Source organism: Pteropus medius, unplaced genomic scaffold (genome assembly GCF_902729225.1).
Source record: "Pteropus medius unplaced genomic scaffold, Ma_sr-lr_union100, whole genome shotgun sequence".
Taxonomy (NCBI): domain Eukaryota; kingdom Metazoa; phylum Chordata; class Mammalia; order Chiroptera; family Pteropodidae; genus Pteropus; species Pteropus medius.
The window spans coordinates 741,055-751,366 of record NW_024349802.1 but is presented as its reverse complement, the minus strand read 5'-3'; the positions used below and the strand labels follow the sequence as shown (position 1 = coordinate 751,366).

Genomic DNA, 10,312 nt, shown 5'->3' with positions numbered 1-10,312 from the left:
TCCTCCCTCCTTCCTCCATCCACCATCCTGCACTTGTTGAGCCTGCTGCCCAATGGGGTGATTGACTGTACTGGATGGCAGTCTCACTGCACATCCCATAACTCCCCCTCCCGGATATATTAACAAGTACACAGTCTACAGCTGGTCCCACGACACCTTGGGCTCCCCGTCCTGGTCACTACTCTCAAGAAAAAGCAAGGCATTTAGTCAAATTAGTGCACTTTACACTGGGTAAACAGGTGCATGCAAACACATACACACACAATCGCTCACACACACGCAATCACACACACTCACAGACATACACATGCACACGTGCACATACACATAACACAATCACACATGTATACATACACAATCACACGTAACCACTCACACGCATGCACATGCACATGCACATAACACAATCACATATGCATGCACATACACATAAGCACACATGCATACACATGCAATCACTCACACACATACACACTCACACACATGCACACATACTTAACAATCACACATGTATACACATACACACATATATGCACATTTACACACACATATATACACATACACATACACACAATCACACATCCACACTCATACACTCACACACACTTATATGCACCCCAAAGCCCAGGCACTCACGCACCTGGCCGGTTCCCTGGAGGCAGGAGAGGGGAAGGGCCCCCGACTCTGCCCCAGCACCACACCCGAGTTGGGGACGCAGTGTGCCCCCGTGGACAAGCCTCCTCTATGCAATTGGTACAGCAGCTGGCCACAGCTCCCACCCTGACTGTGGGGTTGGCAGGCTGGTGAGAGACTCCTGCCCTTAGGGACGGCCATGGATGGGGCTTGCTGAGTAGACTGGCCCTGAATCAGGGAAGTTCTGGGGTGTGGGGGGGCCACCCCCAGCTCAGTGACCCCACAGACACCTCTCTTCACCAGGCTCTGCTCCCCACACCCTTCCTCGCTCTTCCTGGCTGTCCTACGAGTCGGGGCCCAGCAGTGGGGACAGCTCAGCTCCCGCCCTGGCACTGACAGAGGTGGCAGCTGGGGTCTGAGCAGTTCCTACATCACGTGCCCACATCCCTAAGGAGGCTCGTAAGCCCACAGCCAAACTCACCCTGCTGCACGGACCACGCAGCTGGGCCCCTGTGACGAGACGTGAACAAAACACGCAGAGAAAAGGGAGAAACACCACGGATGGGGACCATTTCACAGCCACGAACATTTTATCTTTGCTCCGCATTTGCGAGTGGCATTTTAGTAATTCAGGGCTGCACATGCAGAGGGCTGACTTTAAACAAAGGCAGGGACGGAGACATGGCGAGGGCATGCTGCCTGCCCCGCCTGTCCCTTGCTGCCTGCCCCGCCTGTCCCATGCTGCCTGCCCGCCTGTCCCATGCTGCCTGCCCGCCTGTCCCATTCTGCCTCCGTGGGCCAACTTAGGCCACCATGGCCACCAGCAGTGAGAGGACGAGCGAGGACGCAAAGGGGCGTGCGCCCCAGAGCGAACAGGGTGGAGACTAGAAGGTGACAGGCTCCGGGGAGGGCGTTTTAGGAAAGCGTGCGTAACTGTAGCCTGGCCCATCAGCCCCACTGAGCACCCGTCAGTCATCCCAGCTGCCAGGAAGGCCCCGCCCTGACGCTGTGTGTGTTCCGTTTGGGGCCGCAGAATCTGACCAATGAGGAGCAAGTGGTCGTCATACAAGCCAGGACAGTCCTGACCTTGGCTGAGAAGGTAACAGTGACCGAGTGGACACTCCTGGGAGGGGTCAGGCTCCCTGCAGGCCCCCTCCTGCTCAGCCCAGGAAACCGCTCTTCCCGGGAGGAGGGGCCACGGGGAGGCAGGGTGCGGCGTCCGCCAGCCCTGTCCTTCTTGGGAGGTCTGGCACGCATATGTGTGGGTCACACGGCAGCCACTAAGCATGTTTGCAAATGGCAGACTCAGCCAGGCCTTTCCCCGGTGCCAGCTCTGCCTGTTTCTCCTACAAAGGCTGGGAGATGTGGTGGGTCTGTAAGACCACTAGCCTTCTGCACAGCCTGCCAGCACCCTCTGCTGGGGGCCACCCAGCCCCTGCTCCCGGTCCCACCCCACAACTGGAACCTGCCCGGCGCCCGCCAGGCCGGCTGTCAGCGGCCCCTCCCACAGGCCTCCAACTGGAAGCGGCATTCTAGCAATGAGGGTTCAGGGCCTGGGACTGGGGAAGCAAGAGCCCCGAGTCTGCCGGGCGAGCTTGCAGGTGCTCCCACTGACCCCACTAACATTCTCCTGTCCCTGGGGAAGGGGTGAGGGACAGACCCCGCGGCGGGGTGGGGCCTGGACCCGGCCTGCACGCCGGGCACACGGAGCTCGTGCTGCCAGCCCGGCGCCCCCCAGCTCTCCCTTCCCACAGGAAGAGTGGAGGGGGGCCTGCCCGCCGCCTCCCCCAAGCTGTCTCAGGGAGCAGAGCAGGGGAGGCAGGATGGCCCTGGTGCCTGTGTGGTCACCGTCCCCTGCTCCTTCTGTGTCCAGTGGCTGCAGCAGATCGAGGAGACGGAGTCGGCCCTGCAGCGGAAGATGGTTGACCTGGAGAGCGAGAAGGTGGGCGGGCGCCTCGCCGCGTGGCCCGCAGCACGTGGTCACCAGGCAGGATGCCCGGGCCGAGACACGGGTGCTTCTGTGTTTCAGGAGCTGTTCAGCAAACAGAAGGGCTACCTGCATGAGGAGCTGGACTACAGAAAGCAGGCCTTGGACCAGGCTCACAAGGTGAGTGGCATCCGGCCGCGGAGCCCGGGTGGGGACGGGGAACGTGGTTGCCGCGTCCAGCGGTGTTCCTCGGCGGCCTGTGCGCAGAGTTGGCTGAGGGCTCCAGAGTGTCGGGTGCTGTCACTGCCAGCAAGGCCAGCTGGTAGACCTGGGCGAACCTGGGCCCCGTCCTGCCGCCTCAAGAGTGCTGTGACCCCTCGGGGCCGGGGTGTGCCCTGGGTCTGACCCCAGTGCCGGGCGGCACTCAGCGGCTCTCCCACTTGGTGTGGGGTGGGACCTGAGCGGATCTTTTCAGAGAGCACAACTCACCCCAGCACGGGTGGCATCAGGATGACACAGAGCCTGGCCTCAGCCAGAGACATGCTGGGAAGGCACATGCTCGTCCCTGTGTCCTCACTTCACACGGGCCCCGGGGCCCAGCCGCTGGGTCTGGCCAGGGCTGCGAGCGAAGGGAGAAGCCTTCCTGGGGGCGCCCGCCCACCCCTCTGGGCTGTCAGCCCTCTGCTCTCAGGGACCTGCCAGCCACGGGTTCCCAAAGGCTATCTCGATAAAAGAATCGTCACTGAGGTTTCGTTACGCATTAGAAGTCGTGCTGAAGGGAATGCTCTGGAAATGACTCCTGGGCTCCGGGTCCATTCCGTAGGATTGCGCTTGGGCTGGTCCAGGAGAAAATGGTGCCTTCTGTGGAGCGGCTGGGAGATGGGGCAGCCCTAAGGGAGTGGGCCCCGCCCCCGGCTCCCAGTGGGCGAGGACTGACCTCTCCCCTCCCGCCCAGCACATCCTGGAGCTGGAGGCCATGCTGTTCGACGCCCTGCAGCAGGACGCAGGGGCCAAAGTGGCGGAGGTGCTGTCTGAGGAGGAACGCGAGAAGCTCAAGGTGGCCGTGGAGCAGTGGAAGCGCCAGGTCATGAGCGAGCTGCGTGAGCGGGACGCCCAGATCCTGCGGGAGCGCATGGAGCTGCTGCAGCTGGCGCAGCAGGTGCGGGCGTGGGGGCGGGACTGCAGCCTGAGGGGCCGGCCCTGGTGACCACACCCTCCCAGGGCGGAGCTAATGCGGCCACACCCCCAGTTACCACACCCCGCATGACCACACCCCGCGGCCACACCGCCAATAAGCGCATCAGCCATGGCCGTGCCCATGGTGGGCCCTCCCACCAGACTATCTGCTGCTCCAGACCGGCCCCCTGGGCCACATTGTCCAGGCCTCTGGGGGCACGTCCCCTCTCCTGGAAGCCCTGAGCGCCAGGTCTCCTCCAGGACTCCCCCCTCAGCGGTGAGGGCGTGGCGAAGGCGCCATCTGCGGAGACGCAGCTGGTGGTCAGCGGAGCAGCCCGGGTCTTCTCAGGCCGTTTCTAACTGGCGGTGCGGGGCCCCGGCAGACCGGGCAGCCTGGGTGTGGAGGACATGCCTCCACCCCGTGCGACCCCGCATGGCCTGGAAGGGACGCGATGTGTGACTATTCTGGGGCTAGTGTCTGGGCCGGTGCCCTGCCGGCAGCTTCCCTGTGACCGCACCAAGCGCGCGGGTGACATCCGGCAAGGCTTTTCCCCGCCTTTCCCGGGCGCCGTGATTGCTGAAGAGTCTCCTCCTTTAACACTGCAGAGAGTTAAAGAGTTAGAAGAAAGAATAGAAGCCCAGAAGAGGCAAATAAAGGAGCTGGAGGAAAAGGTAAGATACACGCAGATCTCGGGGCCTGCGTCGTTACGGGCGACGTCAAGTGGGAAGAAGCGCCAGCTCAGGGAGCGTCCTTCAGCGCTGGCTCTGAGGGTCGGGGCGTCCTTCAGCAGACAGGTTTCAGGGCCGCAGCTGCTCTGGACCAGGAGCCAGGAGCTGGGTCTGGGACACGCCCTCTGCCATGCGACCTCGGGGTCCGCTTCCCACGGCCTCCATGTCCCCAGCCGTGGTGGTGTGTGCTGGCCAGCGACCCAGGCTCCCTGTAGCAGGATGGCCGTGGAAGCATGTCACTTTCCCAAGTTCACCAAGCACGTGGGGCTGAGAGTCAGGCTCCCGCAGGACTGGGCTCCGGCCTGGAACAGGCCGTGCGGCCCGAGTCCCTCTCTTTGGTCCTTGGTGGTCCTTAACGCAGTTGCTTCCAGGTTTAGGAAACTCGGTTAGTTTGGGGCCACGCAGCTCGGTGGCTGGGGCGGACTGTCCAGCTCCTTTCCTGGACCCCCAGCCCTGAAAGGTGTGGGGTCGTGGGCACCCTGCCCAGTCACAGCAACAGTCCCACCTGGTGCTCCCCGAATCCAGGTGCATGGAGTGCACCCAGAGACCTGGCTCTCTCTCCCTGTGGGTTTTACTGAGTTTGGGGGCCGCTCTTTTTCTGTGACTTAGGGCTGTGTCAGTGACCCCTAGTGGTCAGACCTTTTGACGGGTTCTTGTTGGTCCTGCATGGAGTGACCAGCTACCCAGTGAGCGCTGAGTGAAGCGGCCAGTCAGCACCTCCCTGCTTGTCCTGTCTGGAGGGAGCAGGAGACGGTGTTTGGACCGGACCCCCTGCGGGCTGCATGTCCTGACCTGGCCAAAGCAGGGGCTCTGTGCTTGAAGGACAGAGGGTCCCCTCCTGATGGCAGTCCTATAGCTGGTCATCCCCCACCCTGCCCACACCTCCCATCGGTGACACAACCTGCCCCTTCCCAGGCACTTTACTGCCATCTGCTGAGCAGTCAGTCACAGTAACGGTGCAAATCCACCGTGCCCCTTGAACCATGCAGGGTGCCCTGGGGACAGGATCCGCCTGCCCTGGGGACACGGGATGCGTGGGGGGATATCCACCAGGTGCTCCCAAGGTGCTGGAGGGGCTGGCAGGGGACACACCAGCCTGGGGGCTCCAGCCTCGCCGTGGATGCAGTCTTTTCCCCCAGATCAACATCTGTTTCCATTTGCATCTCCAAGTGAGAGCGCTGTTTACATTAGATCCTAGGACTTTTATTCGTTCAGTCTAGCTACGGTACCTCTGCACAACCAGGCTTCCTTGGGTCTCAGCCGGTCTGGTCCCCTTCCCCACCCAAAGCGAGGCGGTGGGTATGAAAGGCCCTCAGGGTGCTGCTTGCGCTTTGTCACTTGCGGTGGGACTGAGCCAGTGTCCTCGGGAACATGGCGTGTGCTGCCCCCACAAGGCTTGCATCATTATCATCGTCCAGCGAGTGCGCTGGCAACAGGTCTGGGCGGCCGGAATCACCCTCCCCCCAGAGGACACTGAGCCCCTGAGAGGCTCGTGCTGGGAACACACCAGACACGTGGCCTCCTGACTGTCAACCACAGCCCTGCCTCTGGCTGGCGCAAGGTCCCCCAGTGTATCTGGGCGGTGGCAGCCCTGTCACTGCAGACCCGGGCGTCCCCACAGCCCCTCGCAGCGTCATGCGTAAACCGCGGGACGCCGCCACGCCGGGTTCGCCGCCGCCCCCGCGCCCAGCGCCCCGCGCCGTCTCACTGTCTGTGACGTTCTCTCTCCCGGAAACGCCACAAACGCTCTTTTCTCTCTTTCCCTCCATGTCTCCGCCCTCCCCTTTCGTTTTCAGTTTCTATTTTTGTTCTTGTTTTTCTCCTTAGCTTTCATTCTGTGGTCATAGCTCGCCTGGGCGCCCAGACGCGGTGAGTGTGTCACCGTGGGAGTCCAGGGCGGGTCTCACCGCGTTCCCTGGGCGGCCTGGTCCCCACCTGCCCCAGTGCCCGCCCGCGGCTCTGTAAGCCGGAGGTGCCTCAGGAAGTGACGCCCAGGGCTTCCCGAGGTGGTCACAAGGCCCTCGGGACCCCGTCCCAGGATTCCAAGGGTTCTGCCATCGTCGGGGGGCACAGGGGAGCTTGTCTTGCTTGAGAAGAAAGGAGGGCAAAGAACCTCCTCCCAGGGGACCACCGGTGGGAGAGATTCGGGTCCCCGGAGGCCTTCCGTTCATGGCTCCGGGGGCACCTTGGCAGGAAGCAGCACGGGCAGAGGGATCGTTGTGTCCTTTTCCGGTGGCATGGGTGGCATCGAGCACGAGCTTGAGTTGTGCCGCATATCCAGGCAGAGAGGCCGGTGTCCCTGCCCTGGGCCATGCATGAGTTACACGACCATGCCATGCCGTGGTGCCATCCCCGCAGCCTTCAGACCGCGGCCGCTGGCTAAGGCTGGCACTGCGGCCTCCCCAAACAACGCGAGAGGAGGAGGAGGGCCTGGCCACGCCATTCTGGCCCTGTCCACGCCCGCCTTCCCAGGGTGCCCGGAGAGGGCAGGGCCTGCGGGAGCTGCGTCCTTCCGCGCCCCATCCCTGCAGCCCCCTCCCCCCCCACACAGCGGGCGGCCCCCCAACGCCCCGCGTCTCTGTTCTTCCAGCCTCCGGAGGACCCGGACCCCGTTCCTCCAGCTGGACCAGAGAGCAGCGGGCGCCCCGCCTCCGCCCTGAGGGCGCGGTGTCTGCGGGGCTGCGTGTCCACGCTGACCGGCCCGTGTCAGCGCTGGTTTCCCGACCAGGCCCGCTGGAAGAGGCCTGGTCCCGGCTGCTGGACCCTGGGGTCCCTCGGCGGGGCACAGCCTCCCACCCCCACGCCGGGGAGGCACGAGTCCCTGGCGCGCCGTGCAGAGAGCGCGTGCCTGGCCCTGCACACTCACCCTCCCGGCTCCCGGCACGGCTGTCCCACGGGCTCCGAGGAAGAGGCTCCGAACGCCGGCGCCCCGCAAAATGACAGAATGCGGGCTGCGGCCGCAAGGGCCACCCGCCCCCGGGAACCCGGACCGGTTCACCTGGACGCCCGAGGACCGTGTCCCCGTGACACCGTGGGGGGGCGACGGCGATGCTGTGCCTCCCTTGCTGGGGCCCCGAGCACTTACGGATGGACACGTCACACTGCCGTCCCGTGCTCATGACGCGGTCCCTGCGCGGGCTCAGATGGAGCGTGCCGACCGCGCCGACGCGTCGTCACCCGGCGTCTCCTTACGTGCCCGGGACGTGAATGCCGGGGCCCTGCGCTGAGCCTGGCGGGACTGGCCGAAGGGACGACGGAGGAGCACGATGACAGGAGTGCGACAGGTCGGGAGAGGGGCCGCCCCCTCGGATCGAGGAGGCACCTGCGGGGAGCCCAGGTGGCCGCAAGGCCCCGCCCAGAACTCTCCTCCACACTCCGGGGGCAGCGCCCAGGCGGGGGCGGCCGTGCCCCTGCGCGTGTGAGAAGGCGCCCGGCTCCACAGTGGCCAGCAGGTAAGGCGCGCCACTTGTCCGCGCGACGCGTTTTCCCTCCGGTCCTCTCGGGTGCTGAGCTCCCTCTGGCCGGCTGGATTCCTCCTGTGTGGTTCTGTGTGCTCCTGTGTGGTCCAGTGTGGCCCCGCGTGCACGAGGGTTTGTTTGCGCCTTCCGCTGTCCGCATGGGCCGTGGCGCCAGCTCACTCGTGTCACCACCTCTGGACCAGCTCCGGTCTCCAAGGGCCCCCATGAGGGCTCCTCACTGCTCCCCCGGGACGGCTGCGAAGGTGCCAGCAGGGGCTCCAGCCACGCCCATCGTGTCACTCCCAGGACCCCCCAAACAGGAAAGCAGCCCGCATTACCTTGCGCCATCCTTCTCCCCAACCCCACTCCCAGCTGGGCAGTGCTTCCCGTGTGTCCTCAGCTCCCAAGCATCGGGGCCACAAGGCCACCTTGCCTCTTCTCCTGCCCCCAGAACGTGGAGGGAGGTGACGATGGACTCCTGGGGAGGCTGGCAGGGGTCAGGGGTCAGGCGGGGAGTGACGTGGGATCGGGGAGGGCTCTGCTGCAGGTGAGCCCCATTCTGTTTTGCGAGTCTGGGGGGTGGGCACACCTACGCCTCCCCGCCCTCCCGTCAGAGAGCCGCCTGCACCTCCAACAGCAGGTGTGGGGGGCCCAGAGCCCGGGGGGAAGGAGGATGTAAGGCCACTGGCCACCTGTTCAGAAGGGGCTCAGTGAGGTCTTCGTCTGAGACAGCATCTGGGAACATGTTCTCTTAAAGAAGCACGTTGCAGATGACGGCACGGGTGAGCCTGGTACACGACCCCAGGCACAGGCCGTATCTGAACCCGGTATCCCCAGGGCTGCAGGCACAGCCTCTGGCTACAAAGGGTCCTGTAGAGACTGTTCTGGAATGGACCTGCCCAGCCCCCACCCTGGTCCCCAAGATGCCCGAGGGCCACAGGAGGGCGCCTTGACCCAAACCAAACCTGCCTGGAGCTCGGGGTCTCCTCTCAAGGGAAGGCACTAAACCCTCTGTCTGCACCCCATGACGAACAGGAAAGTGCCGACCCACCACCATCGCGGTTCTGGTGGTTCAGCAAGGGTAGTCCGTAGTCACCTCCTGGCCTCAAAGGTCACCATAGGGGGCGAAGGACAGTGAACACGGTACACTGTAGGGCACACGCCCGTATGGAAACATGCTGCCCAGAGTCCCCAGGAAGGCCCCATGAGCAATAGGGTCTCTTCTCTCCTTCAGCCTCCCCCGTGAGCCAGCCCAGGCTCAGTGGTCTGCCTTGTGGTGTCCGGTGTCCAGGGTGGGGAACGCCTCTCCGTGTCCCCAGAGCCGTGAGCAGCCCCACCTGTGGAGGGGAGCCGAGGCCAGGCGAGGAGGGCTGGGGGACTGAGGGGCACTGGGCAGGCCCCCTCACGCCATCCCTCCAGGACAGAGCTGCTCCTCGGATGCGGAGACCCAGGTGGCCTGTCCAGCTCCCACCCCAAGACACTCCCACTGGGGAGGTCGGGGTGGAAGGCAGCCGTGTCACCCATGCGAGGACAGAACAGAGCTGGCAGGGCAGGCGACACCAGCTGGACGCCCACACGGCAGCCTCCTTGCCGGGGTGGGCCACTCGCAGGCCTGTGACACAGGGCCCCACGGGAGAGCGCCTTGCCATCCACCCGCCACCGGCCTCCAGTCAGGGAGGGACTCATTCCCCCCCCCCTTTTTCAAAAACTGGGTAAATTTGACGACAGTTTGCAAGTCCGAGGTGTACAGCGGTTCCTTTGATGCATTTGTGTCGTGGTGTGATGGCATCGAAGCGCTGTCACCGCATTGTGTCACAGTGACAGCATTGTTATCACGGTGACAGCATTGTTATCACATCACGGTGACAGCATCGTTAGCCACGCATGGGGGGAGACTCTCCAGTGCTCTCCCACGCAGGAAAGCAGCGCGTGAACAGCCGGGACACAGCCGTCCTGTCGCACAGGTGGGGCTGGCCGCCGGGCCATTCAGCGAGGGGTGGCGGGGAGAGGCCGAGCCGCAGCCCCAGCAGCCGCTGCACCTGGGGGGCTGTGCCGCTTTGATTTTTATGTTTCAGTTCGAGTTGACACTCAGTGTTACTCTGTATTAGTTTCAGGTGTACAGCATAGTGAGTTCCATCTACGCGACTCACGGTGATGCCCTGCCTAAGTCTGGTACCGTGGTACCACCTGACGCCTCACGCAGTGGGGACAGTGTCATTGACTGTTCTGTGCTGCGCTCCACATCCCTGTGATCGTTTCGTAACTGCCGGTTTGTACTGCTGAACCCCTTCCCCTTTCACCCAGCCCCCCAAACCCCCTCCCACCTGGCAGCCGTCAGTGCGTTCTCTGTATCTATGAGTCTGTTTCCGTTTTGTTTGCTAGTTGATTT

General features: G+C 63.7%; 1 protein-coding gene across 1 annotated transcript in view; it reads left to right on the top strand.

The window, feature by feature from the left end:
* The window catches only part of JAKMIP3 (Janus kinase and microtubule interacting protein 3), a 46,558-nt gene extending 36,378 nt beyond the window's left edge, over nt 1-10,180 (top strand). Inside the window, exons 18-23 of the mRNA XM_039835976.1 lie at nt 1,667-1,732; nt 2,507-2,575; nt 2,663-2,740; nt 3,516-3,719; nt 4,343-4,408; nt 7,056-10,180. Coding sequence (XP_039691910.1) covers nt 1,667-1,732; nt 2,507-2,575; nt 2,663-2,740; nt 3,516-3,719; nt 4,343-4,408; nt 7,056-7,586 — 1,014 coding nt within the window. The 3' untranslated portion in view covers nt 7,587-10,180. The remainder of the gene's footprint in view (nt 1-1,666; nt 1,733-2,506; nt 2,576-2,662; nt 2,741-3,515; nt 3,720-4,342; nt 4,409-7,055) is intronic.
* Nucleotides 10,181-10,312: the final 132 nt, after the last annotated feature.